General features: G+C 26.9%; 3 protein-coding genes across 7 annotated transcripts in view; 1 reads left to right on the top strand and 2 right to left on the bottom strand.

The window, feature by feature from the left end:
- Sesn (Sestrin) overlaps positions 1-26761 on the bottom strand; it is a 133692-nt gene that overhangs the window by 71394 nt on the left and 35537 nt on the right. For all 3 annotated transcript variants that reach the window (XM_089170879.1, XM_015335526.2, XM_089170878.1), the window contains one exon: positions 7247-7276. In XM_089170879.1, coding sequence (XP_089027005.1) covers positions 7247-7276 — 30 coding nt within the window. The remainder of the gene's footprint in view (positions 1-7246; positions 7277-26761) is intronic.
- On the top strand, positions 11599-14289 carry LOC149033087 (uncharacterized). Its single transcript, XM_089170898.1, has 2 exons — positions 11599-12062; positions 12421-14289. Exon 1 carries the CDS (start codon positions 11751-11753, stop codon positions 12054-12056), a length of 306 nt encoding a protein of 101 aa, XP_089027024.1. The 5' UTR covers positions 11599-11750; the 3' UTR covers positions 12057-12062; positions 12421-14289.
- Positions 13051-26761, bottom strand: part of LOC107074272 (uncharacterized) — a 31286-nt gene continuing 17575 nt past the window's right edge. For all 3 annotated transcript variants that reach the window (XM_089170900.1, XM_089170901.1, XM_089170899.1), the window contains one exon: positions 13051-16585. In XM_089170900.1, the coding sequence (XP_089027026.1) occupies positions 16201-16485 (285 nt within the window). In that variant the 5' untranslated portion in view covers positions 16486-16585 and the 3' untranslated portion in view covers positions 13051-16200. The remainder of the gene's footprint in view (positions 16586-26761) is intronic.

The raw sequence follows: 26761 nt of genomic DNA, 5'->3' as shown, positions 1-26761 counted from the left end.
CGATACACGATGATGATGATGATGATGATAATGATGATAGGTTGTTATGTTATTTTTGAAAAGGAACGTTAAAATAATACATAGAATATTTAACTTGTTTCTTCGAATTTTAGGACACGTGGAAAAGATTTGCCGACCGACCGGCGCCTTGCCCAAAATTCTTCTTCTTCTTATTCTGTTTCTCTTCCTCTTGTTGTTGTTCTTCTTCTTCTTCTTTCATTTCCTCAATTTTTAATTTAGCACGCAAAATACCTGCTAGACACCACGTGAATTTCACGCGAGAGACACGTCCTACTAACGTGTGTATTTATTTGTCTCATTTCCTTCATACTACGATTGTTTACCTAATTCACCTTGTCGGAAGAGGTCGATCCCTTTCTCTTAAATCATGTGTATGTGTATATATATATATAACCACATAGGATGATAAATATTATGTTTATGGCGATTTTGGCAATGATCCCAGCGACTAACGCGTAAATTTTGCATCGTTTAACGGGCCCCAAGGATGATTTCATTTGGCTTATTACATGCACCGTTACGCTCGATTGGATACTACTTTAATGTATTATCTTCTATTAAAACGTGACAATTTATGAGTATCTCTTTCTCTTTCTCTTTCTAGGTTGTGATTTTATTCGCGTGCCAATGATTTAATTAATGTATTCGTCAATTTCAATCATACGTTAGACAATTAAAAAAAAATAAAAAAAAAATAAAAAAAGAAAAAGAACAAAATTGAACCATTTTTAGTAAATATTTGTACAGATTTCTTACGAGACATACCTTGATAATATTCAAATATCAATTTGAATAATTGTAATTTATTATAGAAACTTGACACACGCGCACACACACACACAAGATCTTTATAATAATGAAATTTAATTAAATTAGTAATTATCATTCTATTATTTTATATAATTATAAAATATATAAATTATTTATATATTATATTTAATTATATATTAATATAATATATTTATATATATATTTATTTATTTATTTGTTTATTTATATATAATATTATATTATATTTATTATATATTATAATTAATGCATATTAATATAATATATTTATATATTTATTTATTTATATATAATATTATAATATATATAATATAATATTATAATATATAATATATAATATTATATATAAATAAATAAATATATAAATATATTATATTATATTTATTATATATTAAAATTATTTTTACATATATATTATAATTATATAATAATATATATAATAAATAATAATAATATAATGTATATAATATATAATATATAATAATAAATAATATTATAATTTTAATAAATTTAATATTATATAAATAATAATATATATAATAATAAATATACAATATTATATTTATATATAATATAATAATATATAAATAATTATTAATATATAATTAAATTTATATATATATTTATATAATAATATATATATAAATACAATGATATTAATTATATATAAATATAAAAATATAATTTATATATAATTATATACAATATATATAATAATTATATATAATATAAATTAAAAATAATTAATTATATATAAATATAAATGTAATTTATATATAATTATCATTATATATATAATATTTTGCAAAACCCATTTAAATGATTACTCACCTTAAAACATTTATTCAAACTATTTATAAAAACATTAATAAAAATAATTCTCTTGTTGTCAAGTTGCAAGTTGTCGTTAATTTTATGCATTGACCTAATTTATGATTATTCAAAATACATCGCGATTTAAATTAATCGATACTTTTTTTTGTCTTCATTATGATAAACATCTGAATACAATACTCATCGAAAATTTGTATAGTACTTATGTTGAATTGAATTATTTTGGAAAACTTTCTTCTCTCGCGCCATTTACCGGTCGACCTCGAATAAAATCTTAAGACGATGGTTTTTTTTTTCTTTTTTTTTTTTTATCCTTGACTCGTTGTCTGACAAAAACAGCTATTAAAAGTTTCACGTATTTTACTATACTTCCTCTTCACCTACTCCCCATCTCATTTTTACTTCACATAATTTATCACGCGTCTCTCGTCCAAATTCAAGAATCACGTTTATGTGTATACATATGTGTATGTATGTATGTATGTATATATGTATGTATGTATGTATGTATATTCGATAACACGATCCCTCTTACCTTTCAGGCACTTTGGCGCCACTTTGTTATACACATGCTTATTATTAATAGTCAAAAGAATTTGAATAATACAAAATGAAAGGTAAAAAAAAAAAAAAAAAAAAAAAAAAAAAACGTGTAATATTTGTATGTCTCTTCTTGTTTCATCTAATTAAACCATAAGATATAGAAGATATCACTACTATTTTTTTCCCCCGTAAAATTATCTTTTACACGTACACACTTGTCACATCTGGACTTTTTTCTTTCTTTCTTTTTTTTTTTATCTTATTTTTCCTTGTTAAAATTTTGATCACAAAAAGAGAAAGAAACTATAATAGAAAATAGTGGTGGGAAGGTGAAAGAAGAAGGGGAAGAGAATTTACCGAAAGGAACAGCCGGTTGACACGTGAAACAAATCTACTCATGCGTGTGTACATATTTAAACAAAGATTTTGATTTATCACAGTCGACATTAAACTTTTGTTTTCAAAAATTCAATGAAAGAGAGAAGTAAAAAAAAGAGAAAAAAAAAAGAAAAAATTCACATTTTATTTTATAACACACGATGATTATAATTACAATTTTGATTTTTTTTTTTTTTTAATAGCAAAGAGACAGGGAGAAGAAATAAATATCTTTTTTTTTTTTTTTCATTATTTACATTTAAAATAGTAACAATAAAATACAACATAAATATTAGAAAAATGTTCTTTCCAATTAATCGATATACTATCTTTTTTTCTTTTTTTTTTCATTAAGAAATAAAGTCATAAAAACAAAACAAAACAAATAAAAAAAAAATGTGTTTTACGTCGAATCAATAAAATTTGGATAAAATATGGAATTCGACCTTCTCCCTCACTCCCCCACACCCACCCCCTCCCTCTTTTTAATTTCAGGTATAGTAATAAAAGCACACACAAAAAAATCCAGCAATTATATAAGTGAATGCACGAATCTTATCTCAACCACGTTTCATGATAATATATATATATATATATATCGTCGATTGGTAAATTAATTATACATATATACTCGTCGGTATATTATTTACGTATTGTATTTTATGGTCAAATAATATATATAAAAATAAAATAAAATGCGTACGTATTATTTCTATACATACATACATATATGTATGTAAAGTTATGTTGGAACCACAATCTTTATGTACAGGTATATTATCCAAAGAGAGAGAGAGAGAGAGATTTTAATTCTGTTTATTAAAAGTCAACGACGCTCGACAGCACGTCACCCTATAATGTTCCTCGAGGTCTGTTTTGCACACGCGTACACGTGAATTATATATATACATATACATATATAAAGGTTACACACGACACGCATGAAGAATTACTATCGTGATCGAGCGTATTTGCTTCTAGCCTAGCATATCCGCTTACCAAAGAGAGAAAGAGAGAGAGAGAGAGAGAGAGAGAGAGAGAGAGAAAGAAAGAAAGAGAGAAAGAAACAGTAAGAGAGAGAGAGAGGGAGGGAGAGAGAGAGAGAGTACGATGGATAGAAAAATAGGGGCGTGCGAATAATCGTGCTTACTCCGCCACGTGTCTATTTATATCGTTGTTAATTTAATCACGTTTTATTCGGAACAGACAGCGTGTATGTGTGCACCTACGAAAAAGAGAGAAAGAGACAAACAGAGAGAGAGAGAGAGAAAGAGAGAAAGAGAGAGAGAGAGACACACACACATATTCGATATGTCTAAAAAACCATTCTCACCGATGGTTCTTCGAAACAACTAAATATTTCTAATCTATCCACAATATACGTTTTTTTTTTAAATATAATAATAATAATAATAATTCTAATTAAAGTACATGATTTTTTTTTAATTTTTTTTTTTTTTTTTTTTAATTAAAAATATTAAAACGATTAAGAGAAGCTGTATATTTTCGGTTAAGAACGAACGAATAAAAGAAACGAATGTATTATAACATTGCGTAAATCGTGTTCTATTTATTAATAGCAGCCCACGATTTGGCAACCACTGTTGTTTACCAAGATCGGCCATATACGGTCTCTGCCGATGTGTGTATGCGTACCAGTGCGCGCGTGCGTTTACGCTCGTGGCAAGAGAGAAGAAGAAGAAAACACGCGTGTGCGCGGCTCGCTATTACGGAATTATTAATGTGTGTCTCTCTCACACTCTCTCATTCTCTCTCTCTCTCTCTCTTTCTTTGTCTCTTTCTTTCTCTTTCTCTCGTATATGAGTGTATTAGAATGTCGTCCGTGTTCTTCTCTCTCTTCGTCCGTCGTCATCGTCGTCATCGTCGTCGTCCTCTCATTGGCGTCAACAGGCTCACCCACTAACTATTTTAATTCTTTTTTTTTTTTCTTCTTCTTCTTCTTCTACTTCTACTACTTTTTCTATCATCAATAACATTTATTATTAATACACGATATTTTGTTGAATATTTGAAAAAAATATTATTATATAATATATGAAAAAATATTATTATTTGTTGTTGTTGTTTTAATGCTACATTTACATTGTACCAAATATTGGATTGACAAGAAAGTAATTTCGATTTTCTAGTGTGAAATGAAAACCAAATTGTTTCTAAACAGTTGTAAACAAAATGACACGAAATTTGTGTTTCTATAGCAACTTAAAAGTGTCAACTACTTACCAAACCTTAAAAGAACACAAATTCAAACATTAACAAAATTAAAACGAAAAAAAAAAAAAAACCATAACTTTATTATGTATTGGTGCAAGACCGAAATTACTTTCTTGTCAACTCAATAATTTCATAAAATAAATTACTATTATTGACTTATGTTTAATTATCGATTAATTACCTTTGTGGTTCTTTTGCGAATTTGCATAAAAAAGAAAAAAAAATTGATGGTAACGGTAAGAGCACGATAATAATATTTCAAGTCGTTATGATAGTAGATCTTTTTCTTTTTTTTATTACGTTTTACCATACAAAACGAGAAGAGACGAATTTAGAATAATAATCGTGTTTCGTGAATATTTTTTTCTTTTTTTTTTCTTTACTCGTCTTCCTATCTCTTATGTTTGTTGCAAAGATCTCTCTCTCTCTCTCTCTCTCTCTCTCTCTTTCAATCTTTTTATTTTTTTAAGAAAGAGAGAGAGATAAAGAGAATCTATCTTTCCTAATTTCTCAATAATAATAATAATAATAATAATCATCGCAAATAATAAATGAAATCCTAAGCAATAACGTTGAACATTTTTCATAAATATGTCCGAAGCCTACACACACGGGTTACAACGCTGCGATGCAGCAAAACCACTTCTACTACTACTACTACTACTAATACTAATACTAATACTAATACTAATACTCTTGTCAGTTAGAAGAGAATATGCGAATGCGAATTCCATCCTGTTTACAAAGAGTTGGGGTATCTGGCAAGTGTTGATCAGAGACAACGATCGCAGTTAAACACGCTGCTGCTGACACAAATATTTTCTTAATCTCTAAATACACCTATGAGAACATACGATAAAATAATCTTCTTCTTCTCCTAAAGACGTGATACGCCCTATTGTTATTAATTATTTCATTTTATTATTATTATTATTATTATTTCATTAATTTTCTAATCTCATTTATTTTCGTAATTGCAACATTATCGCGAAATTAAATAGACGACACGTTTCTTAAGCGTTTTCTACATTTTCATTTCTTTCTTCTCTCTTAACATTTTTCTTACTTTCTTCGTAAATTCGTAAATTTGTGAAAAGTGACGATCATGCCAAAAGGCATTAACCTAAATTCTTCTAATAACTTGACAAAAAAAAAAAAAAAAAAAAAAAGATTGCTACTACGTTCGTTCGTTCGTTCATTCGTTTCTTCGATCAAACTCAACTTGTTGCAATTTAACTAAACAGAAGAGTCAGTTGAAGAAAACGTCCGAACCGATCGACGACCTCGTTGGCCACGGTTCTTCACACCTGCAAATACAAAACTTGTTCTCCCTCTCTTTCTATTGCTTGCTTTCTTTCCTTTTTTTTTTTTATTTCTCTTTTCGATGCCATTGCACCTGCCGGAATGTTACTACGTTCGTCTACGAGACTGAATACTAAACGCGTTAAATAAAACGTACGTCGACCGAGATTTCCCTTTCTCCCTCCCCCACTCTTTCATCCCCCAACATCCCTTCCCTTCCCTTCCCTTCCCTTCCCAACCGCATCATTTCATTTCGTTTCATTTCTTTTTCTTTTATGGCAAGAAAGAAGAAGAAGAAAAAGAAGAAGCAAAATTCGTCTCGAAGGGAATAGAAAATGAAATGCGGAAAAAGAAAGTTCAACGGTCTTGACTTGGAGAAAGCAGAAGAGTTACCTAGCTACCTTACCAACCTAACGAATATTACGTGAAAGACGAAGAAAATTATTCCATAGGTTTGAGTTGCGTAAGAAGAACGTAAGATGAAGATGAAGAAGATGAAGAAGAGGAAGAAGATGAGGGCCTTGCAATTCTTTAGCAGCACCTTCGGGATCACGTTGAGATCAAGACTGGTTGGCCTTATGTTTAAAAGTTTTCAAGTATTCGAACGATGAATATGAAGGAAAAAAAAAAAGATTACGAAATTTGTGCCGAGTATCAAACGATAATAATCTTTTCTTTTTCATTTTTTTTTTTTTTTTTTTTTCACGCAGTTCTTACGGATTATCTTTATCTCATTTCTGATTTATTTGCCTATCCTTTTTTTTTCCTTTTTTTTTTTTTTCGAAATTTTTTCTCGAGCCTTGTGAAGGAATCCTCGAAATAAATAAAAATGATTTTGAAATTAATTTCTAGGAATTGGGTGAAACGATAGATCATTTTTTTCTTCTTCTTTTTTTTCGTTGAATTTCGTATAGATAGTTGCAAATTCTTGGCATTAAGATTTTCAACCCCCTAAACATGAAAATAAATCGGTTAAAGAGACCGAAATCTGTATGTGTATGCGTGTGTGCTTGTGTGTGTGTTTGTGTGTGGCGGGACGCCAAGGAAAATATTTTCGAATTACGCTTACCAGTTCGAACATCAGTGAACCCGCTCATTGTACATCCAAAATAACATTAGTTCGTTATTTTTGGTGTGAACTCACCTTTTCATCGAGATTGTTCAAATCCGGCAACTGAAATGAAAACAACAATGTTGCGTTAGGTTAATATCGAATGATAGTTAATATATATATATATATATTATACTTAAGATTAGATCTCGTTTTATCTTCAAATTAATAATATCGAATTGATTTAATTTTATTCGAGAATATCTCGAATACTTTTGATTGAAACTGGAACGAGACTTAATACGATAGACTTATGGTCCAGATCAATTTTATCTTATCGTTTGACCTAAATTACTTCCTACTTTTAATTGAATCGAACGAGATACTTTGAATTATTAAATGAAAAAGAAACATCAAAAGAAATATATATATATACAGAGAGAAAGAGAGAGAGAGGATAATATGGTACTCGTGATTTATAGAAAATGAATAAACTACGATCCAGCATATTTCTCTCTAGTATACTCTATTTAACTCTCTATTAACTCTCGTAACATTATTAAACTGTTTAGATTGAATCTTCGATTACTATATTTACAAAAAAAAAAATCTAATAATTGTTTATAAATGATCTATCGTATCAGATTCGATCCAGATTCAGTTGAATTCATTGGAAAAATCAAATATATTAATTTGCAATGCATACTTCAATTATTATTACGCATGATACGATTGAAATTAAAAAAAAAAAAAAACAAAAAATTTATTGGACGAATAAATAAAGTAATGAAATTGCAAAAAAAATATCTAAGATTGTATCTTTTAGAAATTATTAATCATTTAAAAACAATCATTTGTGTGTACGTGTAACATTAATTTATTTAACCCATTGACTATCAACTACGAGATATCTCGTAGGATGTGCTGCAATTTTAGATTCATTACAAATGGTTATTTGCGTTAAGAATTATTAAAAAGATTGAATAAAATATTAATATAGGGTGTAAAAAACATTAATTATCGATTTTTGTAAACACCATTACAATATTAATCAGTAATATATATTTTTCAAAATTTAAAGCAAGACACTGTGAAATATGTCTGGCAGTCAATTGGATAATTTATTAGGTCTACCAGAAAATTGTGTCTGTTCAAACAAACATAAGTTTAATTATTCGTCACTAGGTGTAAGGCCCCATTTCCTAAAATGTAATAGACAAATTGCCACCATATTGAAAAGAATTTAAAACTAATTAATTAATCAAATGATGAATAATTTATTATTATTTTATTTTATTTTCAAAATGGACAGAATTATATACGGTAGACTTAATAATATTAATATCGCGTTACGATTTTCTTCTATCATATTATAATTTTACGCGTCCGTTCGAGATTCTTCAAAAGAATCGATTAAATTCGATTGGATATTTCGAAATGATAGCGCCATCAATTTACTGAGCATAGAAGTTTAATGAAATTTCTGTTTTATCGATTGAATATATAAATGTTGGTAAGGTAGACAATGATTTTATCGATATTGATTAACCCCTTCCGGAAGATGTCCCGACATGCTTCTAAGCTTTTTCTCGAGTAAAGCAGATTAAAGGAAATTGAAGGCAATTTGTATCAATCTACCGTCCCGCTAGAATAATATACTCTACTCGAGTATAGCGTGCTAGTGTCAATTTAACGCCCGATGTGTCGGCCCGTCTAATTAACCTTCGTTATTGTCGTTGGGTATCACGTAAGAGGGAATTTCCGTGACATGAAAGAGAAAAAGAAAAAAAAATTTAAAAAAAGAAACAAAAAAAGATCAAACCCTCCCTAACTCCCTCCCTCCCTCCCTCCCTCCTACACGTCTTATCGTTTTTCCTTACCTTGATATGAGACACTAAAAAAAAAAAAAAAAAAAAATGCAATGTTCAATCGTTTACATTTGCAAATTAAAAAATGTAGACCGATTCACGTATAAATAATCTCGTTAACACATTTGCGACCAGCATATTTTTTTCCATTTCTTATACTAATTGTAAGTAATGTAAAAATAATGAGGTTTTGAAAAAACAATAATTTTTACATATATTCTATATATATAAATATATAAATATAAATTTAAATTTAATTAAATTAAATGAAAAAAAAAGTTAAATTTATATTTAAATAATAAAATATAGTTATTTGAACATTATATTTAAATATTATATTTAATATTATATATATATATATATATATATTAAAATAATATAATAATATAATAATATATAATATGTAATATATAATATTTAATTATATTAAAATATATTATTAATTAAATTTAATTAATAATAAATAAATTATATTATATTTGAGTAATTAAATATATATATATATATATATATATATATATAATACACTAACAAAGAAATAATAAAATAGTAATATACAAAATAACAATAAAAAATAATAATAATTAGAAAATAATCTAAATTTCTTAATTTATATATACATATATTATATAAATTTATTTTTATTAAATTTTTAAAATATAAACAACCAGGAATAGAACTTGAAAAGACTTGAAATCACGTCAGCGGTCGCAAATGTATTAATAAAGAATAATTTAAATACGAATTGATATTTTTATCTTTTAAAAGAAAAAACACACCCCAGTACTATATGAAATAAAATAAAAATTAAAAAAATATGAAATACCTTTGATAATAATTATGTCAATTTCCATACGTTTACCATGGAAACATATTTGTTAATTAAGGAACTTATAATTACAGATCGTAATTAGGTTAATATCAATTTTATCCGTCTCCTGTGAGATTCGCATTTGCTATTTGCTTTAAACTCCCACTATCAATGATTTATCAACTAACGTGATGTATCTAATTGAAAACATTTCAATACATACACACATACATACATACATACATACATACATACAAATTAAAAAGAAACAAATATATAAATCCGTGACTTTTTTTTCTTCAATTGATTGTATAATAAATACATTTGAAGGTTCACGTGTTACTTGTTTACCTAGATTCGAATTAGAAAACTACGAAGAACACCACATTGAAAAGAAATACGCGTGACTCACGCAACCAACGTACCTTTTTTTTTTCTTCCTGATAATTAAATTCGATACTATGTGCATATATATATATATATATTTTCTTTTTTCAAACACAACAAGTTAAACGTAGTTTATAAGTTCCGTGTTATTTTTGATTGAAATTATAAAAGGTAAGTTCCGGTGCTTTTTCACGCAAACGTGGCTGCTAAACTTACGTTAAAAGAAACAAAAAAAATGAAATAAAAGAATTAAAGAAACATTTGTTAACATTTTGATTACATATTACTTTCTTTTTCTATATATAAAACCACACAAATATACTATTTTATTATATTATATATAATAATATATATAATATATGATAATGTAGTATATATTATTATTATTTTATTATATTATTATTATTATATATATATATAGTTTTAGAGTATATTATATTATAATATACACATATATATAGTATAATATATTTAGTTTCTATATATATATACTAAATAACTAATAACTAATAAATAACCCTAGTAGCACAAAATATTGAATACATGTTTATTTAATATTAAAACATGATTTAATGGGCTAATAATTTGAATAATACGTGGCCCATTGCTAGGCCCATTAATCGGCCAATGATCAACTACCATTAAACGGCCGATGATCATCTACCATTAATCGGCCGATGATCAACTACCATTAATGGGCCGATGATAACTACCATTAATAGGCGGATGATAACTACCAATAATCGGCCGATGATCAACTACCATTAATGGGCCGGGGTTATCATTTGGATATTTAGCCCTCTATGGGCTATTAGAAAACGTCAATGATCGGCCGTTAGTTGTCATCCTTTGCCCGGCGATTGGCCATCCAAGGGCCTGTTTTCAAACTTTGTATGGGGAATTATTAATATCACTCGACTTGAAAAAAAAAAATAAATAAATAAATAAAAGAATAACTCCACCCCAACTTTTCACCTTTACCAACCCCTACCCCAACTTCTTCTTCCTCTTCCTTTTCCGCGTTGTGTTTACACTTCCCTTATTATTTTCATTTCAATTCTCATTCTAATATCTTCGACAAGGAAACATTTTTATTTCATAAAAAGAAAAAGAAATGAGAATTGTTTAATTGATCATTGAAGTTGAATTTTATAAAATAACAGATTCCCATGTTCTCAACCCTTTTCAAAGTTTGTTTGCATTTTAATTTATTTTCATTTCAACTTGTTCGTACACTTTCGACGGAGACTGTATCTTTCCTTACAAATAGAAAGGGATCATAATATCTCACGATTCATAAAAAAAAAAAAAAGATAATAATAATTACCATACGTGTTCCATCGACTTGTGTAAGTACCTCAAAACTAAGGCACTGAAGCAAAAATGCAAGCATCCTCCGGCACTTTCTAAAGATGTACAGAAAGTGCTAAAGCCTATTTATGAGGATCTGACTAAGACAGAACTGCTGGAAAGATGTTTAGGTGGACATACGCAGAATAATAATGAAAGCTTTAATAACTGCGTATGGAACATGGCACCTAAACACCTGTTTAACGGCAAAAAAGTTGTTGAAATTGCGTGCAAAGTTTCAGCATGTATCTTTAACGAAGGATTTCAAACAGTGATGAAGATAATGGAAACGATGGGCATGAAACTTGGGCCAGGAGCGATCGACTTTGCTAAAAGACGCGACGACCGACGTATCGAATCTGCGAACCGTCGAAGCTCTGAGTGCTCAAAAGATGCCAGATCAAAGTGGAAGAAGGCAAGACTGGCAGAAATTGAAGAATATGAACAAGAAGAAGGTCTATTGTACGGTCCAGGCATCGCAGATTAAGTTTAGGTAAGAATTTTTCACGATTTTGAGTAGAAAAAAAAAACTTTAAACGCGTTTATCTCGAAACTATGTTTTGAAATACTAGCTCCATCGTATCTCACGAACCAGTAAACCGATTCTTATAAAATTTAATCCACATATTCTACACATGAGCTGTAACAAAGTGACGGAGAGTTTTTTCTTATATTTTAATTTTTACTATTTATTTTTAGTCAAAAACAATAAAAAAAAAAAGGTCAAATTTACGTTTTTTTTTGTAATTTGTCCACCATTTTTTTATTTATTGATAAAATTTTTATATATTACTGTCACTTTGTAGCTGAAGTCATACAGAATATAAAACCATTTTACTTTTATGTTTCAGGTAAGCCATTCTCAAGTTCTGATGGAGCTACCAAAGCACTAAAGTTTTAAGGTGTTTTTTTTATACTACTGTTTTTGCAATAAAAAATTAATTAAAATGAAAAAATAAAAATTCATTTATATAGTTTAAGACTCAATTTAACAAACCCAACAACTTTTAGATCGATATCTTTTATAGTTTTCTTGGAAAAAATTCGCGAAAATAGCCTTTTTTTTAGGTGCTCAGAGTAGAAGGTCCACTTAATGTCTTTTTAATATTACATACACACGTATTCAATATTTTTCAATATTCTGTGCTATAGTAGAGATATATATATATATATATATCTTTCTCTTTCTTTCTCTTATTGCCAATGTAATATGCAAATTATCAGAACATTTACAATAGCATTTAAATGGCATCGTCTATATACTACAGTAGCTTTGGTGTTTAAAGGAGGACGTGGATCGATATATACATTACCTTGGAGACAGTTTCTACGAGACGCTTCGATAACGTATCTAAACGCACATATATTACTACGTAAATTTACGTAGAATGATAAGGTACGTTAAGTAGCCACACTGTCTATCTCTCTCTCTCTCTCCCTTACAAAAAACTTATCGAATTTAGGTAATAATAATCATAATATATATTCGCTAACAACTTGTCTTACAATTTTATTACAAAATGTAAACAAATATTATTAATCATAATATAATTACAAATATTGATTAATTTTAATTATTATTATTATTTAATTCATAGGATTTACAGCATAGATTCCTTTTAATATTCAGTCATGGAAATTATGGTTTTATATATCTTCTTCTTAATATATATAAATTACGTGTCATATTGTTTGTCCGCAATAGACTTCTAAACTACTGAACCGATTTTAATAAAATTTTGCACACTGCGTGCAGTTTCATCCAACTTAAAAGATAGGATAGTTTATGTCTCAATTTATAATCCCAATATTATTTTATTTATCGTCAATTATTTGTTTATTAACAAAGAGTCATGATTATCTCTGTTAGTTCGATAAGATTCTAACAGATGGCGGTATAAGGTAATTTGTTTATTTAAAGACGTGTGATCGGACTAAATAAAGTGAGGTTGAATAATTATGAGACTCTACCAACATAGAAACAATGTTTTTCTGTTCGATTTAAAATTATTATTAATAGGATTAGTTATTGTTAACCCACTTTAATATAAAATGGAAGGTATCACACATATGAGATTGCTTTCATTTGAGATGGGATATCAAAATGTTGAATTCAAATATTTTGAACACTTAACGAACAGGCCCCGTCGTAGATTTACGTTTTACCTTTGTGACCTCCTAGAACGGGCCACGTAGATCCTACGTTTTTCCATGAATTTTTTAGTATGTTGCATTAGGATTTTCTTTTATGCACATTGTTATTTTTTCATGATATACCATCAGTTATACTGGTACACAAATACTGTTTTATAAAATATTATAAAAAATGTAATTGTGTGATTTAATAAAACTATTTTAAATCCATACATTAATGTTTATTTAATTCTCTTGAAAAATACTCAAAAACTAGGAAAAATAGAACAGATTCGACTCGTTCGTTAAATGTTAATATAATTGTTAATGTATTTTTAATACTTAACTAATATTTTTACTTAATGTAATAACATTTAGTAAGAACATTACTAAAATAATGTTTATTTAATACTTTATGGAGAAATATTTTTCTATTGCTGATTGAATTATTTTAAAGAATAGAATACTTTAAGTTAGAAAAATGATTTTCTAGAAAAATATGTCAACAAATTATATTAAACATATTTCATCTCAATTATCCTATTTTTGTTTTCTTTCTTTTTTTTTTTTTTTTTCATGTGATGTATTCACAAACATATTACATACGCACACACACACACACACACACACACACACACATCCCCATATGTATAACCACCATTAGTAACTTATTTCCGTTTTTATCATAACTTTATATGAAACCAAACCGGTTGTACTCGTTCAATTAACGAGTTAATCATTATGACATGGAATAATTATTAAATAACATGTGTTAAAGTAATAATCAAGAAAAAAGATTAATCAAAATATCAGATGACAGTATTAAAGTTGCTATCGAGATTAAAATTCTTCGATAAAGAAACGAAATGAAACGAAATGAAACGAAATGAAACGAAATGAAACGAAACGAAACGAAGGGTGGTAAACGCATTCCGATGCATTTTTGCTTAGAAAAAAAAAATAAAAAATAAAAAGGAAAGAAAATAAAATGAAAGGTGAGTACAGAAAGAGAGAAAGAAAGAGAAAGAGAGAGAGAGAGAGAGAGAGAGAGAGAGAGAAACATAGATCTGATCTTCTATGCTTGAAACTTATTCAAATTTATACGATCGAAAGGCGAAAGATGCAAGCACAAAAGGAAAGTTTGCCTTCTATGAGATATAACGCAAAAGAAAAACGAGTTCTTAAACCAACTCTCTCTCTTTCTCTCTCTCTCTCTCATCTTTTCTATCTCACCTACAATGCAATTTTATGACTAACCTTTAAAAACTATGGTAAAGTAGACAAGAAAAAGAACAAAAGTAGAACTTGATGAAATATTCAAGTCAAGTTATTCTCATATTGTCATCATTTTGCTTTTGTAATATACAAAAATCAACAAAAGAGTTTATACCTTGCTTGCTTGCTTTTCTTGCTTTTCTTGTTCATTTTAATTCTATGAATTATAATATTAGATTTCATCATTTCAATTGATTTAATCTACCTAGACAACAATTGAAAATATAATTGTTAACACATTTGCAACTGGTGATTATATTTGTTCCTTTTTTTAATCCTTAGCACTCTCCTATGTCGAGTCAAGTGTGACTCGATATCGGTTTTTACATCAAAATATATTATAACATTGAAAATTATAAAATTATATTATAATGAAAATAAAATGGACGTTTTATTTCATTTATTTCTTCCTTTACAATATATATATATATATATATATTTAAATTATCATATTTTTCAATTAAAGTATATTTTAAATAAAATATTTCAAATCATTGGAATCGGCTAAAAAGTAAATTGAAATATAATTCGGAGTGCAATGGGTTAATACTGAGTTACTTGCAAAAATAATGAATTATTTTAATTTATATTTAAATAATAAGATATAATAATATAATATAATGTAATTATTTAAAATTTATTATATTGAAATAATTAAATATAAATTTAATATTATATATATATATATATATATATATACCATATTATATAATGGTCTATATATATAAAGGTTTATTTATATTAAATTTGTAAAATTTAAAATGACGTAAATCACGTCAGCGCGGTATTTAGACGTAGAACTTGAAAAGACGTAAATTTACGTCGGCGGTTGCGAATGTGTTAAATATCTATTATTTGTCCATAGTCTTTTTTTAATTTATTTTTCTTATTCTATTTCATAATTCTCGTATAACATAATTTCATTTATAATAACGAAAAAGTCATTTTTTGTATTACATTCTTCTTGTTCTTGTTCTTCATCATAATTCTTGTCAAGTTTTTCATTGCTATGCAAAATCCTAACATAACATATTCGTTTCATTTTTTCTTTCATTCATTCATTCATTCATTCATTCATTCATTCATTCATTCATTCATTCATTCATGTATTGTTTCTTCCTGTCTCTTTTATTTCTACAGTGTTGTTCTATGATAGAACAAAGACACACTTTATCAACACATTTATCCCATAGACGATGTTTGCTTTTTCAAGGTGAAGAAGTTTAACCACCGATCAAGAGCCATGGAAGTATGATGGTAACGCAAAGGGCTGCCAAACAACTTGCACACATTGCCAAAGGGCTCGACGATGTTTCCGTTTTTACTTCTACCCCATAATCTTCGATTACATCGTCCCTCTCAAATTCTCGAACGTCTACATGGCATCTGAAGCAAACTCGACTTCTTCTTTTTTCACAAGAACTGTCATCATCTCTTCTTAATAAAAGATCTGAACCTTTTCTCTCCAATTTCCAACCAGGTTCTTGTAACAACAACATTTGAGTCATTTTTGATTATTTCTTATTTCTTTTATTCTCTCTTTCTTTTGTTTCTCCTCCTCCTCCTCCTTCTTCTCCTCCTCTTCTACTTTTAATTCTTCTTCGTCACCTGAAAAAAAGGTTCAATTTGTAAATAAGTTATATTGTATTTTTAATGACAATGTTATTTTTATTACAATCGAAAGTATGAAGAATTATTGTAATATTTTTGTTAATAAAATGCAATGGACAGAAAATAATAATTTAATAGATTAGAATGTAAGATTAAAGTATATAGTGTTATAGTATAGTATAGATAAGAGTTAGATGAATTATTTTTGTTTATTAAGATAAATAAATGTAACGAATGTTAATATAATGTTTAATAATATTATATATTATCAATATAATAATTATTAATTAAATTATTAATTAAAAAATATTAATAATATATAATATTAATTAATTATTATAATATATAATATTATATAAATATATAAATATTAATTAAATATGATTATATATAATAATATATAATATAAATAATTATTATATATTGTTATATTAAATAATTATTATATTAATAATTATTAATATAATAATATTATATATATAAATTTATATATTAATTTATAAATTATATATAAATATAATAAATATAATATAATATATAATTATAATAAATTATATATAATTTATATTAAATTTATAAATTTATAAATTATATATAAATATAATAAATATAATATAATATATAATTATAATAAATTATATATAATTTATATTAAATTTATAAATTTATAAATTATATGAAATTAATATTATTAATATTAATATATATATATATATTATTTAATATTATTGGGTTAGCAAGAAAGTAATATTAACTAGAAAACCGAAATTACTTATATTATTGATTATATTAATATATATTATTAAATATATTAAATTTATAAATTTATAAATTTAGTTAATAAATTATATATAATTTATTATAATATTATATTATAATAATATTATATGTAATGTTATTATGTATATAATTAAATTCAAGTTAAACTTTGTTCCTTTTGAAACAGTACTGCCCACCCAATGTTCGTAGTAGTATTATAAAAAATTTGAATAAATAAAAACTCGAATTATTTTCCGGATTAAAAGGAACGTCAAGGATCGTGAAAAAGTACTACAATATAAAGAGAAAATAAAGGAAACACAAAAAGAAAAAAAAATAGAGAAAATACAGATATAAAATGTGTAATGAGATAGTTAGACACGAAAAGATATGTTTTGCTTATGGATTCTTAAAGTATCTTTTCTTTAATGGACCTTTTCAGTAATAAAATGACGGACGCGAGTAACAAACGAAAGAAAAATAAAATACAAAATCAAGGACAAGGAATATACGTCCGGAAAAAGAGAAAAAAAGAAAAAGAAAAAGAAAGTAAAGAGAAGAGAAGAGAAGAGAAGAGAAGAGAAGAGAGAAGAGAAGAGAAGAAGAAGAGAAGAGAAGAAGAAGAGAAGAGAAGAGAGAGAGAAGAGAAGAGAAGAGAAGAGAAGAGAGAGAGAAGAGAAGAGAAGAGAAGAGAAGAGAAGAGAAGAGAGAGAGAAGAGAGAGAGAGAGAGAAGAGAGAGAGAGAGAAGAAGAAGAGAAGAGAAGAGAAGAGAAGAGAAGAGAAGAGAAGAGAAGAGAGAGAGAAGAGAGAGAGAAGAGAGAGAGAAGAGAAGAGAAGAGAAGAGAGAGAAGAGAAGAGAAGAGAAGAGAAGAGAAGAGAAGAGAAGAGAAGAGAGAGAGAAGAGAAGAGAAGAGAAGAGAAGAGAAGAGAAGAGAAGAGAAGAGAAGAGAAGAGAAGAGAGAAGAAGAGAGAAGAGAGAGAGAAGAGAAGAGAAGAGAAGAGAAGAGAAGAGAAGAGAAGAGAGAAGAGAAGAGAAGAGAAGAGAGAGAAGAGAAGAGAAGAGAAGAGAGAGAGAAGAGAAGAGAAGAGAAGAGAGAGAAGAGAAGAGAAGAGAAGAGAAGAGAAGAGAAGAGAGAGAGAAGAGAGAGAAGAGAAGAGAAGAGAAGAGAGAAGAAGAGAAGAGAAGAGAAGAGAAGAGAAGAGAAGAGAGAAGAGAAGAAGAAGAAGAAGAGAAGAGAAGAAGAGAGAAGAGAAGAGAAGAGAAGAGAAGAGAAGAAGAAGAGAGAGAAGAGAAGAGAAGAGAGAGAGAAGAGAAGAGAAGAGAAGAAGAAGAAGAAGAGAAGAGAAGAGAAAAGAAGAGAAGAGAAGAGAAGAGAGAACTCGTCCTCTTGTTCCTATATTTGAATTGCAAATTTGGGAACATTTTTCTTGAAAAAGAATTCTATAGAGATCTCGTAATTCAGGAGAAAGGGTAAGGGACCGTGTAATGGTATACCAAACGACGACTACCGACGACTACCGACGACTACGACGACGACTACGACGACGACTACGACGAATCTTTTTCCTATTCGTTTGAAGGATTTTTGTTCAAAACAAACTGAGAACCATTTAAATCCAATTTCAAGTATCCCGACGTCTCAAGCTTTACTTTATTTTAACAGTCTTATTACAACTACTATGAATATATTTCAAGTCAACAAACATTTCAACATATATATATTTCTAACGTTTATTATTTAATTATTTAATTATATTATTATATTGGGTTGGCAATAAAGTCATTTCAGTTTTCTAGTGTGAGATATTACTTTCTTGCCAACCCAATAATATTATATAATATATATATATTAATATTAATAATATTAATTTCATATAACTTATAAATTTATAAATTTAATATTAAATATATATATAATTTATAATAATATTATATATTATTATTATTATATATATATATATATATATATAAAATTATATTATTATAATATATTAATATAATTATATTTTTTATTTTATATAATAATTAAATATATAAAAAATAATTTTTATATTAATATTATAAATAAATAAATAAATATATATATTTACTTACTATCGAAATTACTATCTTGCCAACCCAATACCTTATTTTTTGATAAAAAAAAATTCTATTTTCTCATTCAACTTATTTTAATTATTAAATCTGAAATGAATTTATAGTTTTAGTATTTAATTTATAATAATAATTTTTAATATTAATTAATAGTTATAGTAATATTTGAAATTATAATCGATTGTCATGATAAAAATATTCTATTATCTCATTCTACTTATTTTAATTGTTAATGTGAAATGAATTTATAGTTCAATATTTGAAATTACAATCAATTGTCATAATTATACCGATACATATTACATCCAATGAATAATATATAGATATATTAAATTCTATTATGTTAGCATATTAAGTTATTAATTTATCAGTCATATATAGAAGCTAATCCAAAATGAAATCCAACGACAAAATTAATACGCCAGATTATATATATAGGAATACTACCTGAATTGAGAATACAGTTTAATCCAAAAAAAAAAAAAAAAAAAAAGAAAAGAACCATTTAATTACTAGTTATCGATATTAATCTAACTATAATAACACGTATTGAAAGTAATACTTTATTCTACATAGAAGAAAAAAAAATAGAAAAAAAAAGAGAAAAACTAAATATCAATCTAAAAAGAACGTGAACACTCTGAGATATAATTTACGATGCAAACACACAAACACACTTACACACACATATATCCATACATCCATACGTTCTTTTTCTATCCAATTTGAAAAATCCAACCACGAAATCCGGATTTACTTAGCAAGAAACGACGTTATGGCAAAAAAAAAAAAGAGAAACGAAACGAAAAAAAAAGTGGTATCGAGGAAAGATGAAGGGAAAGGGAATGGGAAGGGGAAGGGAATAGGAAGGGGAAGGGAAAAGCAAAGAGCCGAGTAAAGAAACGGAAGTTGGCTCTTGTCCTGGAAATACTAGCTTTCCACTATTTCCTCCAACCAACACCACCACCACCAACACTTTTGCACGAAACGAGGAACGAATCGAACTTAACTTCCATCATTTCATCGCGTTCTCTCTTCTTAGGTAACCCGGAATAGTAGGAAAAAAAAAAAAAAAAAAATAAAGAAAGGAAAAAAAGAAAACAAGAAGAAAAATAAGTTAACACTGTTAAATAGGCAGTCGAGAAGAACTAAACAACTTTCTCAAAAGTTTCGTCTTTAATTCCGTACACGTGTTACTGTTACTGCTGTTACTGTTACTATTCTTTTATGTTCTAATCTATTGAGAAATCTTAACAAAAAATAATATTAACCCTTCGAGTGTGTGCTACGGACGCATATATGCGTTTGATAAAAATTACCCCGAGTTATCTATCAACGCATATACGTTTTCTTAATAAGCAAATCATTTGACGTTCCCATTTTCTCGTTTAATCAACCGATCATTCCACTTTTATGATAACTCTTAGTTAACACTTTTTCTTTTTTCTTCTTCTTTATTTCTTCTTACCACATTACCAACTAATACGAATATACTTATCCTAGACACGTCCTAGTTCTACTTTTTGATATCCAATTAGAAGAATCTCTACACTTTACGTTACCTTTTACAAAGTAACAATATTTGTTCAATTTACGAATCTACGAAAAGTTCAATCAATGAACGTATGTACGAAAAATATTGTTTCAATTTATGAAAATCAATGAGCTACGAAGAAATTCGTCAATGCACGAATATAGGAAACAAATTTTGTCAATTTATGAAAATCAATTTAGCTACGAAGAAATTCGTCAATGCACGAGTTTACAAAAGTTCAGTCAATGCTCATTGATCATTGACGAATTTCTTCGTAGTTCATTGAACATTGACGAATTTCTTTGTAGCTCATTGACCATTGACCATTGACCATTGATCATTGACGAATTTCTTCGTAGACTCATTAAAATTATTTTTAAAATGCAAGTCCTTCGATCATTGACGAATTTCTTCGTAGACTCATTAAAATTATTTTTAAAATGCAAGTCCTCTGACCATTGACTAATTTCTTCATAGACGAGACCCTATGGACTTATCGGAAAGACCCTACGGACTTATCGGAAAGACCCTACGGACTTATCGGAAAGACCCTACGGACTTATCGGAAAGACCCTACGGAATAAACGGAAAGACCCTACGGACTTATCGGAAAGACCCTACGGACTTATCGGAAAGACCCTACGGAATAAACGGAAAGACCCTACGGACTTATCGGAAAGACCCTACGGACTTATCGGAAAGACCCTACGGACTTATCGGAAAAAAGCTCACTTTTACTTTACTTTCCGAAAAGTAGTGAGGTTTTTCCGAAAAGTCCGTAGGGTCTTTCCGATAAGTCCGTAGGGTTTTTCCGAAAAGTCCGTAGGGTCTTTCCGATAAGTCCGTAGGGTGTTTACGGTTTGTAGTATGCAGTCGCACTCAAACGCACACATATACAACCAGAAGCGATAACTACGAAGCATAATATAAAGAGTAGACCGAGAATATGAAAAACTGTATAGCTATATTCCATCTCATTCCCTCGCATTCTAAATCCTATGTTTGTCTCTTTTTCTCTCATTATTTAGTATGGCAGCCGTTTCATAGCTTCGTTACATAGCTCCGTTTTTGTTTATTTACTTTTCAGATCACTCCCATTCTAAAGAAGTTTTCACTTCAAAATAATGTTACGAGGAAGTTAAGTTAGTAACACCCGTTATATATAGATCTATAATAGAGATTCTGGGAGGAGTAGATAGTAGAAAGTCTATGTGATCCACTTAATCCTATTCGACGTAAACTTCGATCAATAGTTTCGCGTAATCGGCACTAATGACTGTCAAAGAGCACAGAAACTAGAACGAAATTTTCACGTGACACCTTGACGCGATATGAGATTATTTACGTACGAGAGAGAGAGAGAGAGAGAAAGAGAGAGAAAGACAGAAAAAAAAGCTTTTATTTTAAACAATTTTCTTTTTTATATTGTCAATTAATTTCATTAACTTATTATTTATCTAATTATCGAATGATATAGTCAACATAAATTTCATAATAATTTTCTATTAACACGTTCCATGACAAACCCTTTTTACATGACTTGTCATTCAGGCCATTTAATTTTTGCTTTAACAAAATTAATTATTATATGTGCGATTATTTATTATTATAAAATTAATATAGTATTTAATAATATATTTTTTGTTATATTTTTGATTATAGATTTAATTATATAATTAATTATATTATTATGTAATTAATATTATTAATTACAAATATACATTTTAAATATTTTTAATTATATGTTTAATTATATGTATTTAATTTTATATTTAATTATATAATTATTTATTATTATAAAATTATTGATATTAATTAATATATTTTTTATATTTTTAATTTTATATTTAATTATATGTCTAATTATTATTATAAAATTAATATTATTATAATTAATATATTTTTTGTTATATTTTTAATTATATTTTCAATTATATATATTTAATTTTATATTTAATTATATAATTATTTATTACTATAAAATTATTGGTATATTAATTAATATATTTTCTATATTTTTAATTATATATTTAATTTTATTATATTAGCCGCGAATGTGTGTTAAAGTATTATAAAAATAATATAAAATAAGGCACATAAGTTATAATAGTTTAATTGTTATATTTACAATAACTAATAATTATATATATATATATAGAATAATTGATTTTGTTAAAGCAAAATTAAATAACCTGAATGACAAGTCAGGTAAAAAGGACATAGCACTAAATGTGTTTAAGAATAACGATAATTCGCAGATATAGTTTAATACTCCTAATTAATTTGATCTTTATTTTTTGTTATTTTCATTTTGATATCTTTGATAACGTGTCATTTGTGAAGATAGGAAAAAAAGTAGAGAAAATTATTCACGATAATAAAAAATACGATAAAGAAATCGTTCTCTCTCTCTCTCTCTATATATATATGTGGTACAACATTAACTGTATATGATGTAAAACTCGTAAAGTATCTATTATACATATACTTTCTCACATAAAGGATCCAAACATAGCGGAAATTACAGTAAATGGTGTACCGATAACGTTACAAGAATTTCCGATTTTCAAAACAACGCATTTCCTTTATCCATTTATTTCTCATCTCGTTTTAAGTAACCAACTACTATCACATCACAGCAGACATATTATTTTTCTTTTTCTTTTGTCCTTGTTTATTATTACCTCTTTCCGCATTTCCTTAATCACCGTGTATTAATTTTCAATCAAATTTTCATTATTTTCTTTTCATTATTACTTTCCTATCTCATTTCCTTTTCTTTTTTTATTTTTTTTTTAATTTTATTTCGTGTTTTTTTCTTTTTTGTTTTTTGTTTTGTTTTGTTTCACTAGTTGTAATAACTGACATTGCAGAACATAATCAAGTCAGGAGTTGCTTTTATCTCGAAGAATTGTGGTTATAGGACGTAACTACGAAGTACATAGTAATAGTAGAGTTTGTAACGAGAAGAGTGAACCTTTATGTGAGCCCACGTCGTTCTAGTTGTCGTCTCCGAGTAGTCTCCTTAACTTTTTTTTTTTTTGTCTCGCAAAAGCTTGGAAAACAAAAGGTAAGAAGAAATTTCACGTACCTTTTTTCCCTCCTCCTATCTTTTCCCTCTTTTATTTTTCTTTTGTTTTCTACCTTTCTAAACTTTTCTCTTTTTTCGGTTCTCATTTTCTTTATTTTTCGGAAGTAATAAAGAATACGATATAACTTCGTTGAAGTTTACTTTATTTTATTAATGTTTTATTATTCAAGAATATGTGTGTGTGTGTGTGTGTGTGTGTGTGTGTGTGTGTGTGTATGGGTGTGTATTTATAGTATGTTATAACATAATATTTGGAATGAGATTAAAATCGTTTCGTGCCACGTGTACCACCGGTGGTACACTTACTATTTGATATATTTATTTTTCATGCGCCCTGAAATATTCTAATAATTTTTTAATACAATAATTAATGATATAATTAAATTTATATAATAAAAAATATATACAAAAATATATTAATTAATATTAATAATTTCATAATAATAAATAATTATATCAAATTAAAATATGTCTAATGATAAGTATACCACCGATGGTACACACGTAGCACGGAATGTGTTACACGATAAAAACAAAAACAAAAAACAAAAAGAAAAATAATAAAACGAACGAAATAAAAAAAAATAAATTAAAACGTCGTGTTATGTGTAAAATCATATTTACTTGATAAACAAAAAATCTAAATCAAGGTTTGAACGTCAGATTGCGTCAAGATATTGTCAGGTCTATGTTGTTTATTAGATTATACATTTTCACGTGTATTTCCAGTTCTATTTCGAAATATTTTCAAAATATTACCAATGTGTTAAAGTTTTACAAAAATATCAATTTCCGTATCAAAGTATATATGTATTAGTGTATATGTATATATGTATATATATATATATATATATATATATATTGGAAGTGTGCGCACGTTTACATAATATTTTTCTATCCCGTGTAAATATTATGTGTGTGAACGTTATATTGAATATATTATATTCCATAAGAAAGAACCGTCTAGATGGAAGATAGGTAAAAAGAAAAAAAAATGATAAGTGTGTTACGTCATATTAAAAGAACCGCTATTCGACGATTTCTAAGGTAATAGAAAAGATTTTATGATTAGCACGGACATTATAGAGACTTTCTTATGAAAGTAGTAGTCTCTCTTAGTCAGAGTTCGTTTACTTTAACATGCATATACCTACTTTTATGTACAGTCATGCCAGGTGGGGGGGGGGGTTAAGAGTTTTGTGACCAGTTAACCTTGACTAACGATTATATATAGTATAGTCAATATTTTTTATCAAATATCTACATATCTCTCTCTCTCTCTCTCTCTTCTGTCTTTCTATTTCAAATGAAGCTAAAAAAAAAAATAAAAAATTCATTGCCAAACGTAGCGTAGCGCATAGATAAACACACGACACGAATTCACGTACAAACATTTGTATTTGATAAAATCAACAAATGTTATATTGCAATATAGAATAATAACCGGACGATACGAATTTATTAATTGAAATATAACAATTATCTTTTTTGCATTTTAATTATCTTATATTAAATTGTTTCAATCGTTATTATAAAAATAAAATGAAATAAAATAAAATAAAAATAAAAATACAAATAAAAATAAAAATAATAAATCTTTCCAAATGAAAATATTGTATATTTTTATATTATATTATATTATAATTATTTTTTTTATATACATTTATTATATTAATTATTATATTTATTATTTATATTTATAATATATTATAAAATTAAGAAAATAATAATAATAAATCTTTCCAAACGAAAATATTTTATATTTTTATATTATATTATATTAAATTTTTTTTTATATATATTTATTATATTTATTATTATATTTATTATTTATTATATATATTTATATTATATTATAAAATAAAATTTAAAAAAAAGTAAAAAAAAAATAATAAATCTTTCCAAATGAAAATATTTTATATTTTAACTTTTTCATTTTCGCTTAAATTGCAAAGAAAAAAAATCTGACACACGCAACTTTGAAGAAACGTCAATGCATCAACGTGAAAAAAAAAAAAAAAAAAAATTAAAAATAATATTATAAATCACTGAGACTTTTTTTTGTTTGTGTTAACATTTTATCGACCTTTTCAAAAATTGAGTATAAAAAACCGACTTGGCACGTTTGCACGAATTATAGCAAAACGATTGGTCGAGTACTTACAAAGATGGAAAAGTATAAGGTTCCAATTTACTAAATGGAGAAAGAAACTACTACTACTACTACTACTACAACTCCTCTCTCACAGCCCTAGCCCTTTTCCTCTTTTTAAGTTCTTCTTGTATCACGATCTTGAAGCTCTCTCTCTCTCTCTCTCTCTCTCTCTCTCTTTCTATATATATATACTTTACTCTTATCCTTTCCTAAATCTACTCTTACTTTGTTCATTGAGACGGATCTCTTGCTTCCAAACATCGCTTCAGCTCGTTTGCCTTCTTCCTTTGAAAATTCTTTCTTGAAAATTGTATTTTATTTTATTTTTCAATATATATTGGGTTGGAAAAAAAGTATTTTCGGTTTTTTAGTATAAAATATTACTTTCTTGCCAACCCAATATAATATTAATATAATATTATATATATTTAAATACTTATATTTTATAGTATAGTTTACTTTATTATATTATATTATAATTATTTTATTATATTATATTATAACATTTTATATATAATATTTTTTAAATTTAAAATTA

Source organism: Polistes dominula, unplaced genomic scaffold, assembly GCF_049000335.1.
Source record: "Polistes dominula isolate Pdom_NZ unplaced genomic scaffold, Pdom_raw_medaka contig_79, whole genome shotgun sequence".
NCBI lineage: Eukaryota > Metazoa > Arthropoda > Insecta > Hymenoptera > Vespidae > Polistes > Polistes dominula.
This window is presented reverse-complemented; position numbering and strand designations above follow the sequence as displayed.